Source organism: Schistocerca americana, chromosome 2, assembly GCF_021461395.2.
Source record: "Schistocerca americana isolate TAMUIC-IGC-003095 chromosome 2, iqSchAmer2.1, whole genome shotgun sequence".
In the NCBI taxonomy this organism is placed as follows: domain Eukaryota; kingdom Metazoa; phylum Arthropoda; class Insecta; order Orthoptera; family Acrididae; genus Schistocerca; species Schistocerca americana.
Genome location: NC_060120.1, coordinates 435,716,500 through 435,741,890, shown reverse-complemented (window position 1 = coordinate 435,741,890; position 25,391 = coordinate 435,716,500). Strand labels below are relative to the sequence as shown.

The 25,391-nt window shown below is 40.7% G+C and overlaps 1 protein-coding gene across 1 annotated transcript; it reads right to left on the bottom strand.

The window, feature by feature from the left end:
* LOC124591376 (ankyrin repeat domain-containing protein 39-like) lies at positions 1-25,391 on the bottom strand. Its single transcript, XM_047131728.1, has 4 exons — positions 25,272-25,391; positions 24,378-24,773; positions 22,536-22,655; positions 1-3,157 (listed from the first exon to the last, which is right to left on the bottom strand). Exons 3-4 carry the CDS (start codon positions 22,630-22,632, stop codon positions 2,724-2,726), a joined length of 531 nt encoding a protein of 176 aa, XP_046987684.1. The 5' UTR covers positions 22,633-22,655; positions 24,378-24,773; positions 25,272-25,391; the 3' UTR covers positions 1-2,723.

The following is a 25,391-nucleotide window of genomic DNA, read 5'->3' as shown; positions in this document are numbered from 1 at the left end:
TTTAGAGCCTCAGATATTTTATTTCACAAATAAATACTAATGAAAATGATAAACAGCACATATGTTGACACACTGTAAAATTATCAATAGGAATAGTGCAGAAAAGTAATTGTATTGCTTTTGGAGAATTCCTGTACTAAACTTACATCATCATTTGAATTAGAATGGAATATTAACAATAACAGAAGAAAGATTAACTAGATCTTCAAACTCTTAATTTCTCTCAGAGTAGGACAAATGTACACAAATTACCACATCAGAAGTCTGCCTTCTAATATTTAGTTTAGCTTTAAAAATAATCTTATTTGTGATCATTGTGACAAATAAATTAAGATTCTTGCTTAATGCTATTTACTACTACTACTACTACTACTACTACTACGAGCTCTTCTCATAAGCATATGATAGGGGATAACAAGTCACAAGAACAAAAACCTCACAGATTAAAAGTTTCTCCACAGGAAAGTAAGGTATCTGTAGTAAAAGCAGCACATTTAATTTTTTGCAACAAGCAGAGACATTAGCTATTCATTTACTTTATTAATGTTTCTACCCAGATCTTCCAACATATTAACACATGAAACAAAAGAAATATTTATTTCAGTAACGACATCACGGTGCATTATACTTTTAAACATACATAATCAGTGTTAATAACTCATCAGCACAGTTAAATATTGTCAACCTGTTGAATACTGAACAGCTCTGTTTGTGATTTACGATGTGCTTCAGTAGTACCACAAGAAACTCTACCATATACAACTAACCAATAATAATTTATAATTTTTAACTTAGGAAATAATGTTTGATTAGGAACAAAAAAATCACAATCCACTGAAGCTAACTGACACTAATATACTAAATTTATTACTAATGAAATTAATTTTAGCAATGCTAATATAGTATCAACTTAAATAAAAAAAAACATCTAAGAATAGTCACAGCATTGCATTTTGGTCCACAAGCAAAACCCTCATACTATTTAATTGCATTTGCATAGATGGTACTTTATTATTTCAAGATCTGATTTTCCTTTAGCAATTAAATGGCTTAAATGGTATGCACATTTTTCAAATAGGAAATAATAATAATAATAATAATATATGCAATGGGACTGTTAGGAGGAGTGATAAATGCAACACAACACTCAGCAAGTTGCACTATGAACTCATTTCACAAATCATTTTACCAACACAAAAAAGCTGTGAACACCTGTCAGGAAAAAAATCATTCTGGCGTGTTAACTGAATCCTTCCAATGTACACAGCCTTTGTGGAACTGATGCTTAAGATATATCATCTTGCAAGAACAAGGAGAAGACAGGAAACTGATTTTTCTACAAGGAATAACACTGGCAATTACCACTAAAAACTACTCAGCAGAGCTCCTTAACAGCTGTGTTCTCTGCTATTAAGCCACATACAACAAAACTGACCAAATGCCCAATGTACTGAACAACAATCACATTTTGATCTGGTAACATTTTAGCATTTAATAAAGTGAACACTAAATTCTCTGGTTTTAACATCAAGCACTCGTTTTGGCACTGTCCACTTCTAAAAGTAATGTCGCTGTGCTATTCAGCCTTCAACATTATTAATTTGTAATACTGTATGTGAATTTGCCAGTGCCCTATAGCTGAACAGAATTACTTTTAATTTCAGTGTATGGCTTAAATCTGTGCCAGTGCCCTAGAACTGAACAGAATAATTTTCAATTTCAATTTATGGCTTACATTTGTTTAACTACTTGTATAGCCAAGATTCAGTTACTTTTGCACAAATCTCTTTGGTAAATGTGATCGTCAGGAATAGAAAGTGCCTACATATGTAATCACTGTAATATCTTGTTACCATAAATAGTTCAAAACAGAATGTCAACCATTATGCTCAAACATTAATTATTTTTTTTTTTTAAAGGATGTGGTGGATTTTTATGTCAGAAGTGCACTAGTGTTATGAGACTAGGATGGAGCAGTTTTTATTGTGGAAACAATAAACAGATGGTAATCCAGATGGAATCTGGGTTCATTTTCCAAGCCCCACAAACCAACTCAGTTTTTAATGTAATCAAAATAGTAAGCAAAAAGGCAGACCAGAATTAGCACATAATTAAAGCAAAAGCTGGCAAAGAAATGAAGTTGTTTTAAAGATATCAGTTTATATGACACTTAATGAAGATTCGTAATTTCTGTCAACGTAATTGTAATATTACACATTATTTATACTATGAAAATTACAACAGTGTCAAAGCAGCTATTTTACCACTGTATATAACATGTAAATATGTGAGAAAAGTATGATTAAGACTATCAAAAATGTTAAAACTTACATGGTGGAGGAAGATAACCAAACTAGAGAAATAGTGGCAAACAAAGCTACAAAACTAACTTTCATATCAAGGCTGAAAAGAGGAACAAACGAGACAGTGAAGCTGGATATATAAAACAATGGTGATACAATACGAAAATGATGCTTTTCTATCACGAATCCATACTTTGCATCTCCAGCTGCAACTGCTTCTATTAATTGATTAGCGAGGAAGTGTTGTAAAGGTACTAACTTGAAATTTCAAATTACGATCAGTTCTTTCAACAGTTCAATTTTCCAGGAGTTGTCACAAGCCACAAATTATTTCATTTCAGTACTTGAAAAGACACACAGTAAATAGTGTTTTAATGTATTCTGATAAAGAGAATATTCCTTCTCTTTTTATTGTTTCTTTTATAAAAAAACAGAAAGCATGGTCTGATCCTTAACACATTCAACTGCTAGGCGCCCTTTAATATCTTTCATGTTGTTTAACTGTATATTATTCTTTAACAGCAATTCTGCAACATCAGAATGTCCTTCCTCTGCAGCACGGTGTAAAGCTGTTCTCCCGTCTGCATCAGTAACTGCACTATTTGCCCCAGCTTCCAATAACAGTTGGACAATATGTAGTTTACCAGATGCTGCTGCTCTGTGTAGAGGTGTAGCTCCTCCAGCACGTGTCTTTGTGTCCAACAACGCTCCTGCTGCAATAAGTTGTTGGCATATGGCAGCGTGTCCAGCCCGTGCAGCATAATGTAGTGCAGTGTAGCCAGCAGAGTCTCTGCTATCAACAGGGACACCGCGCTCTAAGAGGTTCTTTACACGAGACATATCACCATTCTGGGCTGTCAGAAAGGGAAATACACAATCTTACTGCCAACAAGTAAGTGTATCATTCTGTACTACAAAATAACTCAATAACTTGCATAAAGTCAACACATTTGTTAGTATCTCATTTCACTCAATGCATTAATTAGCACTGACCAGACTGGTACTTTCCAGCCCCACCCCCAACAACCCACAAACTGATATGATTTTTTTAACTATGCAAATGATTAATAATATGAAAAGTATTTTATGCACTTTTCTTTTTCAACTCTGAAAAGCGGTGGGATAGGGATAGAAGTGAGGTGCCTAGGGTGGCAATATGAAAGCAGCAAGTTTGGATTCCTTCGTGCAACATTACTAAAAGGAGGAACAATACCCAGAAGTAATGAAGATTAAAATGTTCTATATCATTAAAATTGAAATTGCTTTAATGAGCACCAATTGCACACAATGCTACATTCTGGTACATTACAATTAACAGTTTATATATAGATGACTGAAAGATGACTGAACAATGGCAATGTGACTCCTCATGAGCTGAGATGTTCTCATATTCACTTACAGAAGCACAAACCCAAAACACAGATAGACAAAGATTTCTTAATATCACATTTCCAAAAGAAAATACTCTTTACCATACAATTAAAAAAGAGGCATACACAAAAATTTGGACTGAAATAAATATCACACAGTAGGCCTCACAGTGCCCCAAGATGACAGTGGCCATATATGCCATTTGTGTATGTTTGTGTGTTTTTAAATCTAATTAATGCTCATTCTATGTGGTGATACACTATCATTATTCATACCGTTATTATGCCAACTCGGATTTTCCACTGCTTGATTTTTCCTAGCAACTTCTCTTTCATACCAGAACCCGGTGCTGTTTCCCTTTGTTACCATTATCTATCACACCACTTAGTGCCCATCCTCTTTCTTTCCTTCTTTCCCTGTCACCTCACGAACCACACAGAGTTTTCACTGGCATACCAAGCAACCTGTGATGCACCAGATCTGTCCTATAGCAAAGGTCTTGCCAGTGCACAACACACAGCAACAGGCTCACACTGCACAGACCACAGGTGTGAGGTCCTGTCCAAGTCATTCTCCCCATCAATATAATTATTCCTGGACCTCCACACAAATCCAACGACCTTCCTTCACCAATGTGTATTTTCACAGGTATTCCTGGTCCTGCCTGCACCACATACCTAACAGACTTCCCCTATATTCATGCACACACAAGACTGACCTGACCCAATCCATTCACACATTATGCCCCACCCTCTCCACCCATATCCAGCCAGAGACCTACACCTCGCACAATTACCATTATCTTATTTTCATTTATATTCTGACTGACTGTGTCCCACTTTCATGTCTATTTTGTTTTCATTTCAGTTTATTTTACTTCATGTTGTTTTAGCCACTTATTACTATACTTCATCTGGTTTCGTCTTCCTAGACATTCTACGTATTTGTGTGTGTTTTTACCTTCCAATATGGATTCTTGCTGCTTCTATCAATGCAAATACAGAAAAATTTTCCTATCGTTAGACTGAAACTAGCCTCATATACATCTCCCACATTGTTGCCCAGCTCAAGGATTCCCTCCAAATGGCCACACCATCAAAGTACTCATCTCTGGTGGCGACCCACTCTTCCAGAATGATCTCTATCTAATCAAGTTCTTTCAGTCTACGGCCCTCACCAACCTAGTCCTGTAGAACAATATAAATCAGGCCCAAAACCTCTTGGAGGTGTATGTGAATGGATCTCGAGGAGAGGTGGTGATGGGATGGACTCCAGTTCAGATAGAAGCAATTGCACGTCAACTGCAATCGTTAGCCTTGACCTGGGCCACATATGCGGGTGGTGAACCATCGTGGTTGGGAAAAGAAGGCGGTAAGTAAGATGTTCAGGAGAGCTACGAATGTGTGCAATATAACTGGCGAGCAGTTGTGCAAGTCTGATCTTCACTGGAGGGACTCCAGACTCCACCAGTACACTTTTCACTGGACTCATCCTAAAAGCCCCTGTCCCTAGTCGAACTCCACAATGGTGCAATAGGTTGAGCAAACGCAATGCTGAGGGTGCCGCCGAACCATAAATCACACTCCCATAGTCAAGGCAGGACTGAACAAGGGTGCTGTAGAGCTGCAGCAGTGTAGGGCAATCTGCAACCCAGTTGTTGCTCAGGCAGTGCAGGGCATTGAGATGCTGCCAGCATTTCCGTTTAAGCTGACGAAGATGAGGAATCCAAGTCAAACAAGCTTCGAAAACCAAACCTAAGAATCGATGTCTCCACTACTGTCATTAAGGTAAAGTACTGGTTCCGGATGCATGGTATGACGTGCCGGCAGAAATGCATGACTGATGTCTTCATGGCAGAAAATTGGACGCCATGGGCTATAGCCCATGACTGCGCATTGTGGATCGCTCCCTGTAGGCGAGGCTCAGCAACACCAGTACTGGAGCAGCAATAAGAAATGCAGAAGTTGTCTGCATCAAGAGAAGGTGAGACAGAGGGCCCAACAGCTGCTGCTAGGCTGTTAATGACCACTAAAACCAGAGAGACACTCAATACAGAGCCCCACGGGGACATTTCTCCTGAATATGGATGGAACTATGAGAGGCACCAAACTTGGACACGGACAGTACAGAGCGACAGGAAGTTTCGGGTAAAAATCGGGAGCAGGCCCTGGAGACCCCACTCATACAATGTGACAAGGATATGATGTCGCCGGGCCATGTCATATGCTTTACGTAACTCAAAAAAGACGGCAAGCAGGTGTTGGCGCCTGGAAAAAGCTGTTCGGATGGCAGACTTGAGGGACACAAATTTATCAGTGGTAGAGTGACCCTGGTGGAAGCCGCTCTGACATGGAGCCAGTAGGCCACGTGACTCCAGGACCCAACCCGACCGCCGACACACCATACATTCCAGCAGCTTACAAAGAACGTTGGTGAGGTTGATGGGCCGATAGCTATCCACATCAAGCAGCTTTTTACCAGGTTTGAACATCAGAATGATGGTGCTCTCCCGCCATTGCGATGGAAAGACATCATCGCACCAGATTTGGTTGAAGATGACGAGGATTTGTTGCTTGTAGTCAGATGAGAGATGTTTAATCATCTGGCTGTGGATCCGATCAGGTCCAGGAGCTTAGTTGAGGCAATATGCAATGGCAATGAGCAGCTCCCACTCTGTAAATGGGGCATTATAGGATTCACTGTGATGTGTAGTGAATGAGAGGACTTTCCCTTCCGCCTGCCGTATGAGAGTGCGAAAGGCTGCCCCCTCGCAGAAGCTTGAGCAAAGTGCTCGGCAATTGCGTATGCATTAGTAGATAACACACCATTTATGGTAACACCGGGAACACCTGTTCGGGTCAGACACCCGAAAATACTTTTGATCTTCGCTCAGACTTGGGAAGGTGACATATGGCACCCAATGGTCAAGACATATCTCTCCCAACACTCCTGCTTCCGTCGTTTGGTAAGGTGGCGAACGTGGGCACAGAACCGTTTAAAAGCTATGAGGTGCTCCATTGAAGGATGCCATTTATACCACTGTAGACCTCGCCGATGTTCCCTAATTGCTTCAGCGACTTCCGGCAACCACGAAGGGATTGCCTTACACTGGGGGCACCCTAAACAGCAAGGAATCACGTTTTCTGCTGCAGAAACAATTGTTGTAGTCACCTGCTCAACCATCACATCGATGTTACCATGTGGGGGAGATTCAACAATGACAGCAGAGGTGAAGGTTCCCCAGTCCGCCTTGTTTAAAGCCCATCTGGGCAGGCCTCCATGTGCCTGATGCCGGGGCAGTGATAGGAAGATGGGGAAATGGTCGTCACTACCACACAGGTCGTCACGTAATCTCCAGCGGATAGATGGGAGACATCCTGGGCTGCAAATTGATAAATCAATGGCCGATTAACTACCATGAACCACACTGAAATGTGTGGCTCATGTCTGTCTTGGACGGTAAACAAGGTGCCACCCCACATGGGGGTTATGGGCATTACAATCTCCCAAAAGTAGGAAAGGTTTAGGGAGTTCATTAATCAGTGCAGGGGTACTGACGATGGGGTGGAGATTCTGGCATCCTCTGAGGACCACGTCTCGCCAGACCCTCAGACACAATGGATGTAGACTGCTCAGCCAATAAGGCGGTGGCAGCAGGTGAGTCTGAGGCATAAACTGCCTCATTGAATGTTCCATGCCTTCCTAGTCTCACAATGATGTCATCCTCCAGTGGAATTGCGGCAGTTTTTTCCACTGTCTGGCTGTGCTATGGCAACTGTTAAGCTTTACACCTACTATCTGCATTGCCCTCCAGCAAACATGGTTCCAGGCAATGCAGACCCCTGCCCTCCGCAGCTATAAGGGATATTACAGAAACTGTAGAGACTAAAATCGAGTGTTGGGGTGGGGTGGGGAATGTTGCTCCCAAAGTATGCGGTGCAGGAGCAACAGGGAGGGAATTTCCTCCACCATAAATAGGGCAGGTGTAGTCTTCTAGCTTCGAGAGGTGACTAGGAATGGCAGAGCTGATGGTGCCAGAACTGTTGTAGTGGCGGTGTAAGACAATGTCATATGTACAGGATGCAGGCATTCAAATTTTCAGGGGTACTTCATCATCTGGAGGAAGATATACATTGCAGACAGTTATTTTCTGTGTCATCCTTATTCTGACAAACACAGCTTCAAGAGTCGTTTGAAGGAGGCAAGACTGAGTTCAGGATATAAACGCAAACTCCACCTGACTCGATTTTAGTCTCTACGGTTTCTGTAATATCCCTTATAGCTGCGGAGGGCAGGGGTCTGCATTGCCTGGAACCAGGTTTGCTGGAGGGCAATGCAGATAGTAGGTGTAAAGCTTAACAGTTGCCATAGCACAGCCAGACAGTGGAAAAAACTGCCGCAATTCCACTGGAGGATGGCGTGATTGTGAGACTAGGAAGGCATGGAACATTCAATGAGGCAGTTTATGCCTCAGACTCACCTGCTGCCACCGCCTTATTGCCTGAGCAGTCTACATCCATTGTGTCTGAGGGTCTGGCGAGACGTGGTCCTCAGAGGATGCCAGAATCTCCACCCCATCGTCAGATGCAGAGCTCATAGGTAGCAGTGGTGTGAGTGCCACTGCAATTTCCTTGGTCTTAGGGGTCTTCTGTTTGGATTTCTCTCGCTGCTCCTTGGGTTTCCCTGACTGGGAGGACTTCACTGGCTCAGTCTCTGGGACTGAGGATGACTGTGAAGCCCTCCAACACCAGCTGCTTCTCCAGCTTAGAAGTGGGGACGGACGTCCCCGATGGTTGGGGTGGGGAATGTTGCTCCCAAAGTATGCGGTGCAGGAGCAACAGGGAGGGAATTTCCTCCACCATAAAGGGGGCAGGTGTAGTCTTCTAGCTATGAGAGGTGACTAGGATTGGCAGAGCTGATGGTGCCAGAACTGTTGTAGTGGCAGTGTAAGACAATGCCATATGTAAAGGATGCAGGCATTCAAATTTTCTCTTAGCCTCAGTGTAGGTCAGTCGGTCCAGTGTCTTGTACTCCATGACTTTCCTTTCTTTCTGGAGAATCCTGCAGTCTGGCATTCAAGGCGAATGGTACTCTCTGCAGTTGACACAGATGGGAGGCAGGGCACATGGAGTATTGGGATGTGATGGGCATCCGCAATCTCGACATCTGACGCTGGAAGTACAGTGCGAAGACATATGGCCCAGCTTCCAGCACTTAAAGCACCACATTGGGGGAGGGATATGGGGTTTTACATCACAGCGGTAGACCACCACCTTGCCCTTCTCGGGCAATGTATCAACCTCGAAGGCCAAGATGAAGGAACCGGTGGCAACCTGATTATCCCTCGAACCCCTGTGGACACGCCAGATGAAACTTGCACCTCGCCGCACTAAATTGGCACGCAGCTCATCGTCAGAATGCAAAAGAAGGTCCCTGTGAAATATGATGCCCTGGACCATATTTAAGCTCTTATGGGGCATGGGCTCTTGCCGTTGGTGGGGAGGCTTGCGTGCCTCAGCGATACAGATGGCCGTACCGTAGGTGCAACCACAACAGAGGGGTATCTGTTGAGAGGCCAGACAAACGTGTGGTTCCTGAAGAGGGGCAGCAGCCTTTTCAGTAGTTGCAGGGGCAACAGTCTGGATGATTGACTGATCTGGCCTTGTAACATTAACCAAAACGGCCTTGCTGTGCTGGTACTGCGAACGGCTGAAATCAAGGGGAAACTACAGCCGTAATTTTTCCCGAGGACATGCAGCTTTACTGTATGATTAAATGATGATGGCGTCCTCTTGGGTAAAATATCCCGGAGGTAAAATAGTCCCCCATTCGAATCTCCGGGCGGGGACTACTCAAGAGGGCGTCGTTATCAGGAGAAAGAAAACTGGCGTTCTACGGATCGGAGCGTGGAATGTCAGATCCCTTAATCGGGCAGGTAGGTTAGAAAATTTAAATAGGGAAATGGATAGGTTAAAGTTAGATATAGTGGGAATTAGTGAAGTTCGGTGGTAGGAGGAACAAGACTTTTGGTCAGGTGAATACTGGGTTATAAATACAAAATCAAATAGGGGTAATGCAGGAGTAGGTTTAATAATGAATAAAAAAAATAGGAGTGCGGGTACGCTACTACAAACAGCACAGTGAACGCATTATTGTGGCCAAGATAGACACAAAGCCCATGCCTACTACAGTAGTACAAGTTTATATGCCAACTAGCTCTGCAGATGATGAAGAAATTGATGAAATGTATGATGAGATAAAAGAAATTATTCAGGTAGTGAAGGGAGACGAAAATTTAATAGTCATGGGTGACTGGAATTCGTCAGTAGGGAAAGGGAGAGAAGGAAACATAGTAGGTGAATATGGAATGGGGGGAAGAAATGAAAGAGGAAGCCGCCTTGTAGAATTTTGCACAGAGCATAACTTAATCATAGCTAACACTTGGTTCAAGAATCATAAAAGAAGGTTGTATACCTAGAAGAATCCTGGAGATACTAAAAGGTATCAGATACATTATATAATGGTAAGACAGAGATTTAGGAACCAGGTTTTAAATTGTAAGACATTTCCAGGGGCAGATGTGGATTCTGACCACAATTTATTGGTTATGAACTGCAGATTGAAACTGAAGAAACTGCAAAAAGGTGGGAATTTAAGGAGATGGGACCTGGATAAACTGAAAGAACCAGAGGTTGTAGAGAGTTTGAGGGAGAGCATAAGGGAACAATTGACAGGAATGAGGGAAAGAAATACAGTAGAAGAAGAATGGGTAGCTCTGAGGGATGAAGTAGTGAAGGCAGCAGACGATCAAGTAGGTAAAAAGACGAGGGCTAATAGAAATCCTTGGGTAAGAGAAGAAATATTGAATTTAATTGATGAAAGGAGAAAATACAAAAATGCAGTAAATGAAGCAGGCAAAAAGGAATACAAACGTCTCAAAAATGAGATCCACAGGAAGTGCAAAATGGCTAAGCAGGGATGGCTAGAGGACAAATGTAAGGATGTAGAGGCTTGTCTCACTAGGGGTAAGATAGATACTGCCTACAGGAAAATTAAAGAGACCTTTGGAGAGAAGAGAACCACTTGTATGAATATCAAGAGCGCAGATGGCAACCCAGTTCTAAGCAAAGAAGGGAAGGCAGAAAGGTGGAAGGAGTATATAGAGGGTTTATACAAGGGCGATGTACTTGAGGACAATATAATGGAAATGGAAGAGGATGCAGATGAAGATGAAATGGGAGATACGATACTGCGTGAAGAGTTTGACAGAGCACTAAAAGACCTGAGTCGAAACAAGGCCCCCAGAGTAGACAGCATTCCACTAGAACTACTGGTAACCGTGGGAGAGCCAGTCCTGACTAAACTTTACCATCTGGTGAGCAAGATGTACGAGACAGGTGAAATACCATCAGACTTCAAGAAGAATATAATAATTCCAATCCCAAAGAAAGCAGGTGTTGACAGATGTGAAAATTACTGAACTATCAGTTTAATAAGTCACAGCTAGACGAATGGAAAAACTGGTAGAAGCGGACCTCGGGGAAGATCAGTTTGGATTCCGTAGAAATGTTGGAACGCGTGAGGCAATACTAACCTTACGACTTATCTTAGAAGAAAGATTAAGAAAAGGCAAACCTACATTTCTAGCATTTGTAGACTTAGAGAAAGCTTTTGACAATGTTAACTGGAATACTCTCTTTCAAATTCTGAAGGTGGCAGGGGTAAAATACAGGGAGCGAAAGGCTATTTACAATTTGTACAGAAACCAGATGGCAGTTATAAGAGTCGAGGGACACGAAAGGGAAGCAGTGGTTGGGAAGGGAGTGAGACAGGATTGTAGCCTCTCCCCGATGTTATTCAATCTGTATATTGAGCAAGCAGTAAAGGAAACAAAAGAAAAATTCGGAGTAGGTATTAAAATTCATGGAGAAGAAGTAAAAACTTTGAGGTTCACCGATGACATTGTAATTCTGTCAGAGACAGCAAAGGACTTGGAAGAGCAGTTGAACGGAATGAACAGTGTCTTGAAAGGAGGATATAAGATGAACATCAACAAAAGCAAAACAAGGATAATGGAATGTAGTCAAATTAAATCGGGTGATGCTGAGGGAATTAGATTAGGAAATGAGACACTTAAAGTAGTAAAGGAGTTTTGCTATTTAGGGAGTAAAATAACTGATGATGGTCGAAGTAGAGAGGATATAAATTGTAGACTGGCAATGGCAAGGAAATCGTTTCTGAAGAAGAGAAATTTGTTAACATCGAGTATAGATTTAAGTGTCAGGAAGTCGTTTCTGAAAGTATTTGTATGGAGTGTAGCCATGTATGGAAGTGAAACATGGACAATAAATAGTTTGGACAAGAAGAGAATAGAAGCTTTCGAAATGTGGTGCTACAGAAGAATGCTGAAGATTAGATGGGTAGATCACATAACTAATGAGGAGGTATTGAATAGAATTGGGGAGAAGAGGAGTTTGTGGCACAACTTGACTAGAAGAAGGGATCGGTTGGTAGGACATGTTTTGAGGCATCAAGGGATCACAAATTTAGCAGCGGAGGGCAGCGTGGAGGGTAAAAATCGTAGAGGGAGACCAAGAGATGAATACACTAAGCAGATTCAGTAGGATGTATGTTGCAGTAGGTACTGGGAGATGAAGAGGATTGCACAGGATAGAGTAGCATGGAGAGCTGCATCAAACCAGTCTCAGGACTGAAGACCACAACAACAACAACAACAACAACAACAACAACAACAATGGGGCATGATGGTTACAGAAACATCCACCAGCTTGTCACAAGCGAGTAACATCCGCGACTGAGCAGAGGATGCTGTTTTGATCAAGACTGACCCAGATCTCATTTTGGACAAGCCCTCCACCTCCCCAAAGTTGTCTTCGAAATGCTCAACAAAAAACTGAGGCTTCATCGTCATGAAAGATTATCCATCAGCTCTCAACATACAAAGTAACAGGGCAAATAAAATCTGCTGCCATCCTTAACCTGACGTTCCTCCCATTGAGTGGCCAGGGAGGGGAACGATTTGGGGTCGTACTTCTGTGCGTTGAATTGAGCTCATGAACGCTCAGAGAGTGCTGGTGTTTCAACACCAGCAAGAGATGATGGACTACGCTTCATCACATGTCATCCGCCCTGATGCCACCCACTCCGACCAGGGTCCTTCCCCATGGGTGCCACCTAGCCACAGCAAAGGCCACCTAGCAGGATGGCCATTGCCGGGAGTCCCGATGCCCCTGGGTGACGGGCATCTACTCCTTGGCATATGTGGGGAGTTAACAACGCAGGCATCAGCAGAGCGATCCCTGTGTGGTCAGGAGGCTACAACCAACACGGTACGTGGCGGCCCCACCACAATGGACTGGCTACCGAGCTGGATATCAGGTGCAAAGAAGCCCATGGTCATCATCAACGCAGAAAGCGACATTGCATAGTGCATGATGGAAAACACACCCAGGAAGGTGTCCTCACCCAAGAGATGGAGTATGGGCAAGATTGAAATGCAACAATGAGAGAGTGGGATAAAGATCTCTATGCACAATGGACACGATCCACCATATAAGGCGCCCTTCCCCAATTGGCTCGCTCTTCGGGAAAATTCTGAAGAATGGAGGTCAAACCCTACAGGAGACCATCACATAAAGGCCAAAACATATGAGACTCATTTTAGTCACCTCTTACGACAGGCAGGAATACCTCGGGCCTATTCTAACCCCTGGACCCGCACGGGGAGGGGGGTTGACAGTATCACTCATGGAAAAATTCCTGTAGTAGTTGGTGTTAGAGCTGCACATTTTTTTGGATTGAAGTCGGCTGATAGGTACACCTGCTTAACCCTCGCATCCTCCCATTACCAAGCGGGGTGTTATGACTACCCCAGGTTGATTTTTTCCCTATAGTAATGTTATCTGAAGGGCCACATGCCTGTGGTTTCATGACTTTGTACTAAAATGATTGACGTTGAATTCATTCACGACTGTGTAATTTATTTGGCTTTATCATTGTTATTCAAGTCATTTATTGGTGGGATTGTGAGACTACCCCACTTGGTATGAAATGTCTTATTTTCTTATTTGTAGAAAAAGAAGATTTTGGAAAATATATCAGACATTCATCTTCTTTGTTGAGGTTTTTTTCCATAGATTCAATGTTTGTTATTGTTGCTGGTTACTACTGTTGAGTTGAATTTGACATTCACTGTTGAGCTGCCATTACACGAGTCAGTATTTCATCTGCAAGTAAGGATGTCCAAAGGACTTTCTAGCAAAGAGATCATGGAAATTCTATACAATTCTGATGTCAGGAACCACCAAAAGATGGGTGGCATCGTCGTCGCAAGATTCTGAACGTAACACCTGGCCCAGTGAATCATGGAAAAACAATCAAAACAATAACAGAGTCATTTTTATTATGTATCTCACTGGAAATCACGAGCATCATTGTAGAAGGAACGAACAGGGAAGCCAAACGAGTAATTTCTTTGTGGAACGCAGCTCATTCTTCAAACAAAACGGCATGGAGAGATACAAATGCAACTGAAGTGTACGATCACACAAATGCTTCCGATCTGTGGGGAGGTAATGTTGCCTTTTGGCAACCATTCTTTTCTGCTGCCATGTCAAGAAACTGATTTTTGTCTATACTGAAATTCTTGCGATTTGACAACAGAGACACAAGAGCACAGAGAATTGAAGAAACCAAGGACAAGCTACAAGCCATCAGGGTAGTGTTCGACAAATTTCAGTCTAACTTGTACAAGAACTTCTATCCTTATGAATACGTGACCACTTATGAACGATTAGCAATGTACCAAGGAAACTGCCCTTTTAGGGTTTATATGAAGAGCAAGCCTGGCAAGTATGGCATTAAAATTTGGGTTTGTGCTAATGTGAAGACATCTTACTTATTATGAATCCAAATTTACACAGGAATGGTGGACAATATTCAGGAAGTGAATCAAGGGCAGAGTGTTGTTTTGGATCTGATGGAACCATTTCTGAATAACGGTCATGGTGTAACAACTGATAATTTTTTCACCAGTTTTCCACTGGCTGCTGAACTACTAAAACGAAACATGACATTGGTCGGTACCTTGTGTTCCAATAAGAAAGAGATTCTGAAGGAATTCTTGCAAAACAGAAAGAGAGAAGTTCACTCTTCAATGTTTGGTTTCACAAATGACTTGACCCTAGTTTCCTATGTTCCAAAGAAGGGAAAGGCAGTGATACTACTCTCTACTCAGCATAATGAGAGACAAGTGAGTGGTGAAGAACGTGAACAAAAAACTCGAAATCATACTGTACTACAACAAAACCAAAGGTGCTGTTGATAATGGGGACAAAATGACAAGAGAATACAGTTGTGTTAGAGGAACATGGTGATGGACATGAAGAATCTTCATGGAAATGATAGATATTGCAACACTGAATGCATATATTCTGTACACTTAAAGAATTCCTGAATGGCAGAAGAATAACTGAAGCTGACGTAAACTCTTCACGACTGAACTGGCATTTGGACTCAGCAAAGGCAACATGGAAGAAAGAGCCAAAAATATCAACGGTCTTCATAAAGATGTACAAGATGCACTGAAAGCTTGTGGTATTGCAATTCCTACAGCAGTGATCCAGACCCAGTGTTCCAAGCTACCAACACCACAACGATGTCAAGATTGCAAGAGAAACGAAGATCAGAAAACAAGATTCTGTTGTATAACGTGCAAGAAACCTGTTTGTAATATACACAGAGAAGAAACTGTTAATGTGAAATGCATGCAGTGCAAAAATGTACTTGACTGAAAAGTTGAAAAAAGTCTTGTGTTATTTTACTGCAGTGACTGTTGAGATACATTGATTATTAATTTTCTGTTTGTTGAGTACTGAATTTAGTGGAAGATAATAAATTTTTTTTGTACTTTGTATCTGTGATCTGATTAAATACTTGTAATAACCTGAAAAGGTGTTTTTCAATACTAAATAAATCCATTCAGTCGAAATAACAAAATCGGAGAACAAATATTACAATAAAACACAAAACTCTTTTGGGGTAGTCCAAATACCCCACTTGGTAAAATAGAGGTGTGAAAAAGGTTGGTAACGGGAGGGTTAAAGAAGTACCACTAACTAAGGGCTCACCTTCATAGAATCTCATGTTTCCAAGTAGAGAAGGAATTAGCATATTTCAAAAATGGCTCTGAGCACTATGGGACTCAACATCTTAGGTCATAAGTCCCCTAGAACTTAGAACTACTTAAACCTAACTAACCTAAAGACATCACATACACCCATGCCCGAGGCAGGATTTGAACCTGCGACCGTAGCTAGCATATTTCATCAAAATATAAGATGTATTAGAGATGAAGTTAGTTAAATGCTTATAGATGTTGACTCTGAAATTACTGGTATATGGGAGCACCACTTAAATAATTTGACAATTCAGAGGCTTCCTTTACCAGGATACAGATTAGCTGGCTGTTTTTCAAGGGGTTCCTTGCAGGGTGGAGGAGTGGCTATGTACGTAAAAAACAGAATACCATTTGAGTCCATAAATGTATCATGGCACTGCACTGAACAAATATTTGAATGTTGTGTGGGGGCAGTTGAATTTAGTGAAACTAAACTTCTAATTGTTGTTGTTGTTTATAGGTCCCCTAATTCTGACTTCAGAGCATTTATGCTCAACCTAGAGAGGATTCTTGATTCACTTTGTACGAAGTACCAGAAATTAGTTATATGTGGCAATTTCAATATAAATCTTGTATATGATGGTTCAAGAAAAAGGATGTTGGTAGAACTCAAATTCATATGATCTGATGCAGATTGTGTGTTTTCCAGCTAGGGTGCAGGGGAACAGTAGCACAGACATAGACAATATTTTTTCATTCTTCATTACTAGATGGGCATTCTGTAAGTAAAAGGGTGACTGTCCTTTCAGACCATGATGCACAAATCTTAACACTAAAAGGCTTTAGTACCCTAACAAATGCCACATTTAATTTCAAACTATGTAGGAAAGTTAATCCAACAGCAATAGAGAGTTTTTTAAACCTTGTCAAGGAACAAGAGTGGCAGGAGGGCAGGATGTTTATAGTACCGATAACATAGATGATAAATACAATGCTTTCCTTAAAACATTTCTCATGCTCTTCGAGAGTTGCTTTCCATTACAACGTTCTAAGCAGGGTAATAGCGGTAATAGGCAGCCTGGGTGGCTGACTAGTGGGATAAGGATATCATGTAAAATTAAGTAGGAATTATATCAAAATGTTAGACGTAGTCACAATCAAGCTACAGTAGCCCATTACAAACAGTATTGTAAGGTACTTAAAATTGTTATTAGGAAGGCCAAGTTTATGTGGTATGCAAATAGAATAGGCTAATTCACAGGATAAAATGAAAACCATATGGTCAGTTGTGAAGGGCGTGTCTGGTCAGCAGCTCAAGGTTGATGATATAAAGTCAATTTGCAGTAAATATATTTCTGTTACTGATAAATCAGATATATGTACAGCATTGAACAATCATTTTCTGAGCATTGGTGGTGAATTAAATAAAAATTTACTTTCTACAAAGAATCATATAACTTTCTTGGCAAATGCCTTTACGAGATTGATGTCTGAAATACTCCTCAGCGATACAGACAAGAGGGAGATTGAGTCAGTAATCAAATCACTGAAGACTAAGGACTCTCATGGTTATGATGGAATGTCTAGCAGAATATTAAAGTACTGTGCTGCACATGTTAGCCCTGTATTTAGCCATATTTGCAATTTTTCTTTAGGAATGGTCAGTTTGCTGAACGATTAAAGTACTCAGTAGTAAAGCCGCTTTATAAAAATGGAGAAAGGGATAATGCAGATAATTTTAGACCCATTTCTATGCCATCAGTATTTGCTGAAGTTTTTCAAAAGGCTGTGCATGTAAGGATAATTGATCATTTTATATCACACAATTTGCTATCAAATGTACAGTTTGGCTTTAGAAGTCGTTTAACAACTGAAAATGCAATATTATCTTTTTTCTGTGAGGTACTGAGTGGGTTAAGCAAAAGGTTTTGAATGCTACGCATATTTTTTGATTTAAGTAAGGCGTTTGATTGTGCTGATCACAAAATATTGCTCCAGAAGTTGGACCATTACAGGACACAGGGAGTAACTCTCATTTGTTTCACCTCTTACTTTAGCAACAGACAGCAAACAGTCATTATTCACAGTGTTGAGAATGGCTGTGATGTGGGGTCTGAGTGAGGTAAGGTCAAGTGAATGGTGCCCCAAGGATCAGTGTTGGGGCCACTCCTGTTTCTTATTTATCTAAATGAAATGCCCTCTAGTATTACAGGTAACTCTAAAATATTTCTGTTTGCTGATGACACTACCTCGGTAGTAAAGGATGTTGTGTGAAACATTGGCTAGGTTTCAAATAGTGCAGTTCATGGCTTGTAGAAAATAAATTAATGCCAATCACAGTAAGAATCAGTTTTTACAGTTTCTAACACACAATTCAACAAAACCTGACTTGTAATTTCACAGAATGGGCATATGATTAGTGAAACTGAACAGTTCAAATTTCTAGGTCTTCAGATAGTAAACTGTTGTGGAAAGTCAGCATTCAGGATCTTGTTCAAAGACTTAATGCTGCTACTTTTACTATTCAAACAGTATCTGAAGTGAGTGATCGTTCAACACGAAAATTAGTCTACTTTGGTTATTTTCATTCACTTATGTCATATGGTGTTATATTTTGGTGTAACTCTTCCCATTCTAAAAGGATATTTTTGGCTCAGAAATGGGCAGTTCAGGCAATAAGTGGTATAAGCTCACAAACCTTTTGTTGACCCCTGTTCACAAGTCTGGGTATTTTGACATTGGCCACTCAATATATACAGGGTGGTCCATTGATAGTGACCGGGCCAAATATCTCACAAAATAAGCAACAAACGAAAAAACTTACAAAGAACGAAAGTCATCTAGCTTGAAGGGGGAAACCAGATGGCGCTATGGTTGGCCCACTAGATGGCGCTGCCATAGGTCAAATGGATATCAACTGCGGTTTTTTAAATAGGAAGCCCCATTTTTTATTACATATTCGTGTAGTACGTAAGGAAATATGAAGGTTTTAGTTGGAACACTTTTTTTCGCTTTGTGATAGTCAAAAATGTATAAGTACGTAGTATCACGTAATACATTACCTGTGTTAAAATGGACCATTTAGCAATTGCGGAAAAGGTCGATATCGTGTTGATGTATGGCTATTGTGATGAAAATGCCCAATGGGTGTGTGCTATGTATGCTGCTCAGTATCCTGGATGACATCATCCAAGCGTCCGGACCATTCGCCGAATAGTTACGTTATTTAAGGAAACAGGTAGTGTTCAGCCACAAGTGAAACATCAACTACGACCTGCAACAAATGATGATACCCAAGTAGGTGTTTTAGCTGCTGTCGCGGCTGATCCACCCATCAGTAGCGGACAAATTGCACGAGAATCGTGAATCTAAAAATGTCGGTGTTGAGAATGCTACATCAACATCGATTGCACCCGTACATATTTCTATGCACCAGGAATTGCATGGCGACGACTGAACGTCGTGTACTGTTCTGCCATTGGCCACAAGAGAAATTAAGGGATGATGACAGATTTTTTGCACGCATTCTATTTAGTGACGAAGCGTCATTCATTCACCAAAAGCGGTAACAAACAGGCATAATATGCACTATTGCGCAATGGAAAATCCACGATGACTGCAACAAGGGGAACATCGGCGACCTTGGCAGGTTAATGTATGGTGCGGCATTATGGGAGAAAGGATAATGGGCTCCCATTTTATCAATGGCAATCTAAATGGTGCAATGTATGCTGATTTCCTACATAATGTTCTACCGACGTTACTACAAGATGTTTCACTGCATGACAGAATGGCGATGTACTTCCAACATGAAGTCCGGCACATAGCTTGCATGTGGTTGAAGCAGTATTGAATAGCATATTTCATGACAGGTGGATTGGTCGTCGAAGCACGTTTAACAGATCTGACGTCCCTGGATTTCTTTCTGTGGGGAAAGCTGAAGGATATTTGCTATCGTGATCCACCGACAATGGCTGACAACGTGCGTCAGCGTATTGTCAATGCATGTGCGAACATTACGAAAGGCAAGCTACTCACTGTTGAGAGGAATGTTATTACACGTATTGCCAACTGCATTGAGATTGACGGACATCAGTTTGAGCATTTATTGCACTAATGTGGTATTTACAGGTAATCACGCTGTAACAGCATGCGTTCTCAGAAACAATAAATTCACAAAGGTACATGTATCACACTGGAACAACCGAAATAAAATGTTCAAACGTACCTAGGTTCTGTATTTTAATTTAAAAAACCTACCTGTTACCAACAGTTCGTCTAAAATTGTGAGCCATATGTTTGTGATTAATACAGCACCATCTATCACAAAGCGAAAAAAGTGGTCCAACTAAAACATTCATATTTCTTTACGTACTCCACGAATACGTAATAAAAATGGGGATTCCTACTTTAAAAAATGCAGTTGATATCTGTTTGACCTATAGCAGCACCATTTAGTGGGCCAACCATAGCGCCATCTGGTTTCCCCCTTCAAGCTAGACAAGTTTCGTTCTTTGTAGTTTTTTCGTTTGAAGCTTATTTCATGAGAGATTTGGCCCAGTCAAGATCAATGGACCACCCTGTATATTCCTCACTATCTTTTCTTGTTAACAATATTAGCTTATTCCCTAGAATAAGCAGCTTTCACTCAGTTAATACTCAGCAGAAATCAAACCTGCATTTGGATCTGTCTTCCTTAAGTCTTGTGCAGAAAGGTGTGCAGTATACCGCTGCATCCATTTTCAATAAGCTACGACTCGAATTCAAGAATCTTAGCAGTGATCCATGTGCTTTCAAGGTAAAACTGAAAAGTTTCCTTGTGGGGCCACTCCTCGTATTCTGTCGAGGAGTTCCTTGAAAAATTAAGCTGATTCTTGTTGTATTGTTGGTTGCATTTACTTAAACTTATGGACTGGCTTTTTGTGGGTTCATGAGCATTCATTTTTATCTATTACTTTTATGTTGTAATTATGTGCTGACATGTTCCATGACCTTGGAGATTTGCTCCTCAATTTGGTCCTGTTGTTGTTGTCGTCTTCATGCCTGAGACTGGTTTGAATCAGCTCTCCATGCTAATCTACCCTGCGCAAGCTCCTTCATCTCCCAGTACCTACTGCAACCTACATCCTTCTGAATCTGTTTAGTGTATTCATCTCTTCGTCTCCCTCTACGATTTTTACCCTCCACGCTGCCCTCCAATGCTAAATTTGTGATCCCTTGATGCCTCAGTACATGTCCTACCAACCGATCCGTTGTTCTAGTCAAGTTGTGCCACAAACTCCTCTTCTCCGCAACCCTATTCAATATCTCCTCATTATTTACGTGATCTGCCCACCTAATCTTCAGCATTTTTCTGTAGCACCACATTTCGAAAGCTTCTATTCTCTTCTTGTCTTCGAAAGCTTCTATTCTCTTCTTGTCCAAACTATTTATTGTCCATGTTTCACTTCCATACATGGCTACACTCCATACAAATACTTTCAGAAATGACTTCCTGACACTTAAATCTATACTCGATGTTAACAAATTTCTATTCTTTAGAAACGCTTTCCTTGCCATTGGCAGTCTACATTTTATATCCTCTCTACTTCGACCATCATCAGTTATTTTGCTCCCCAAATAGCAAAACTCCTTTACTACTTTAAGTGTCTCATTTCCTAATCTAATTCCCTCAGCATCACCCGATTTAACTCGACTACATTCCATTATCCTCGTTTTACTTTTGTTGATGTACATCTTATATCCTCCTTTCAAGACACTGTCCATTCCGCTCAACTGCTCTTCCAAGTCCTTTGCTGTCTCTGACAGAATTACAATGTCATCAGCGAACCTCAAAGTTTTTATTTCTTCTCCCTGGATTTTAATACCTACCCCAAATTTTTCTTTTGTTTCCTTTACTGCTTGCTCAATATACAGATTGAATAACATCGGGGAGAGGCTACAACCCTGTCTCACTCCCTCCCCAACCACTGCTTCCCTTTCATGCCCCTCAACCTTTATAACTGCCATCTGGTTTCTGTACAAATTGTAAATAGCCTTTCAATCCCTGTATTTTACTCCTGCCACCTTTGGTCTTATGGAGAATAAAACTGTCCACTCTATTCCCCTCATACTCCCACCTTTGATTATATCCAATTAAAATAAATTTGGAATTAACATTTCAGCAAATCAAGTTCTAGAGACTAGCTGCTAACCACTTCTAGTTCATTCCCTTTGTTACTGTTCTCAAACAATGTCTTGTACACATACTACATCCACCTTAGTCTCAGAATCTCCCTCCTGCCACCCTACCAAATCCAGAGCCTCTGTAGACCCACAACACGGTCATAAACCTGTCCTCCAAACACCCCAGTCCCAAAGTAGTATGAGCCCTTTCCTGTAAGAACTGAGTCGGGCCTCAGTGCCAAAGATAACATTGGTCATGTGTGGCAGTTGTGTGTATGGATTTTTCTAAATCTGAAGGAGGACTGTGCCCAGCAGCTTAATCCACTTTTAAATGTGCAAGTCGGCCACCCAACACCAGCTCTATAACGTAAGTACCAAGCTATCCTAGTTCATATTATTGTGAGTCTATCCTGGATGTCTCACTGTTTAATTATCTCTTTTGTTGTATCTCCCATGCATAACATGCAACAAAGTCAACAGCATAAAATAAAATAGGAACATTTAATAAACATGTCATTCAAAGAACAAAGGCAGACAACAAAATGTTATTTCCAAACCTGGAGACCATAGTCCTCTTTCAAAATCCAGTTCATCCAGCGTCTGATACACTGAGGGCGTCACAATGTTGTGAGAATGACAGTGAGACTGCGACATCTTTTCAGATACCAAGAGTGTACCTGTGCACAGAAAAAAGGAAGAACAAGAAGAAAAGAAATTCTAATTAACTGACAGATCCAATACATTACATCTTTTTAGCTGCGAACAGTGTCTATGATTCGCGACCTAATTTACATCAGTTTATTCATTATATGAGTCAAAGAGTTTCCTTTTTCTAAACTGTTTTACTTCTTTTCAGCGCATCTTGTGGCAATTTATAATGGACAATATAACTTTTTCCAGACACGAGTCTTCCGACTGGATTGACGCAGCCCATCACAGATTTTGTCTTGTGCCAAACTCTTCCTTTCAGAGCACCTCTTGACCCCTATATCCTCAATTATTTGCTGGGTATATTCCAATCTATTCCCTCCCCTACAGTATTTAACCTCTATGGCTTTCTCTAGTACCATGGACATTATTACCAGATATCTTAACTCAGGCCCATCATCTTGCCCCTTCTTATCAATGTTTTCCATACGTCTCTCTCCTTGCCAATTCTGTGAAGAACCTCCTTATTTTTTATCACACACTATCTTTACATCACAGCAATGTTTCATATAATTAATGACTTCTCACTAAATGTTGCCAGATTTGTTTGCAAAACCCTTAATTAGAAACAAATTCATACCAAATAGAATCTCTCTCTCTCTCTCTCTCTCTCTCTCTCTCTCTCTCTCCCCCCCCCTCTAACCTCAAAAACAAACTCAATGAAACAAGAGTGAAAGTACTGACAAATATGAACTGCTTATAATCCTTACAGTTGATGGCCTCGTTTTCAATATTCTTACGTGGCCAAGCCAGAGAGGCCTTATGTACATACACTCTGTGCATGGCCATATTCTGTGACACTGTAAAAATATATCTTTGGTTTTCTTTATTATCTTTGGTACTGTGTCACTTTTTGGTTCTAACAAAAAGAGAAATTTGTGATTCTCAGCAAAACAAAATTGCCGAAGTCAACTCTCAAACAGATTATCAATTTTCAACCTAGCCTACACCTTGCGCTACACTACAGGGACCAATTAAAGACCTGGCAACACAAACCACCACAACTGTAAGATTTCTGTACAGGCTGTATCACAATTAGTGGCAGCCACTTGGGGCACCAGATTGAGACAACCAAGAACATGGTTGTATACAATGCCATCACAACTGGCACAGGTAACAGAAAATAAGAGAAAAAGGGGCCTAGGGAAGCTTGTGTTGAAAAATGTTCAACTGACTGACTGGTACAGCTCAGTATATCACACATTCAAGCTTCCAGGAAGGGTCCACTATAATACTATAACCAAATCTCTGACTTGATAATGTCTGTATGCTACTTGGTTTATGTCATAATATTTTGTTGTATATTAAGAATGAAAAACTCCAGTAAGCATCTAGTAATTTAACTATTAAAATATCCTTAGAGAGAGAGAGAGAGAGAGAGAGAGAGAGAGAGAGAGAGAGAGAGAGAGAGAGAGTGTTCTAGCACATGTTCAGTAAGACATTTATATTCAAGAATTAAGAACATGAGTCAACACAGATGGTAGTGTTTATAGTCACATAGTACAGTTCCACCTCTCCCTTACAATGTCATAACAAAGCTGAGGAAGGAGAGAACACTAGCCAAAATCTGTAACAGAGTGTTATACAACAAGGAAGAGTTAGTTCGTATTAGTAAGCTGACAATATGTATACTGAACAACAGAATCACAAATCTACAAAAATTTTAAGCATGCGAAATTTTACATACTCACCATAAAGTAAAAAAAAATTGGTCTAATGTTAGAAGAATGGTCGATGCAATGTCCAAATTGGGTTGCTTTGAGCACCTTGCCCACAAGAACTGACAATTCTGTAACCAAAGTTTCTTTCAAGAACATTCAGCACTTCGATTGGTGTGTGAGTAAAAGTATGACCATCTTGACCCACACGTCCACCGTATATATGGAGTTTAACTTGTGCTTTGGCTAGCTCCTTTTGTGTTAGACCAAAAACTTTCGTTTCTGATCCATCTGCGTTACCCTTCACAACAACATGCGGCATATTTTACACTTCACGCTGCAATGTCCACACAATCTCTGCTTCTCCAGTACTGCATACAACACGGTAGCCCAATTCGCTCAACGAATTTATTACGTGAATAGGTGGACCTATGAAATAAAGGTAATATTTTAAAGTAAGTAATGTAAGTTTGTAATTTTCACATTCACACTACATCAAGGCTATCAACGTAAATCTAAAACTGATGTCTGCTACATTCATACTACGCAATATTAACACACAATAATGTTACGTAAAGTGCATCCTAGTCGCATTCCTCTACAGAATAGAACACTGTAAGCAAATTAATGCTGATCCTCGTCATTATAACAAAACGCTAATAAAAATTTACGAGTACTCCTCTTCAGAGAATATAAGATTTTCATTTGAAAGTGAAGCAAAACGCTCACCGCGATAATGCAGTTTCCATTTCATGAAAGCAAACTGTTGAGTTGTATTCCAGAATTATCTAGTCTTATTATGACACTGCCTGATCTTATACCAGCAAGAACTGAATGTTCCGAAAACATATTAAAATTACAATAGTAAGTTATTACAATCCATTCATTACCAGTTACGTCAATCAATACTTAGAAGTGAATACATACCTCTATTCCACCAAATACCAATTTTGATTACAACTTGACAAAAACAACTCTATCCACTCTCTGACAGCCTTTCAGCACTTCAAGCAAAGATGTTACACTACATTCATAACAAACGATACC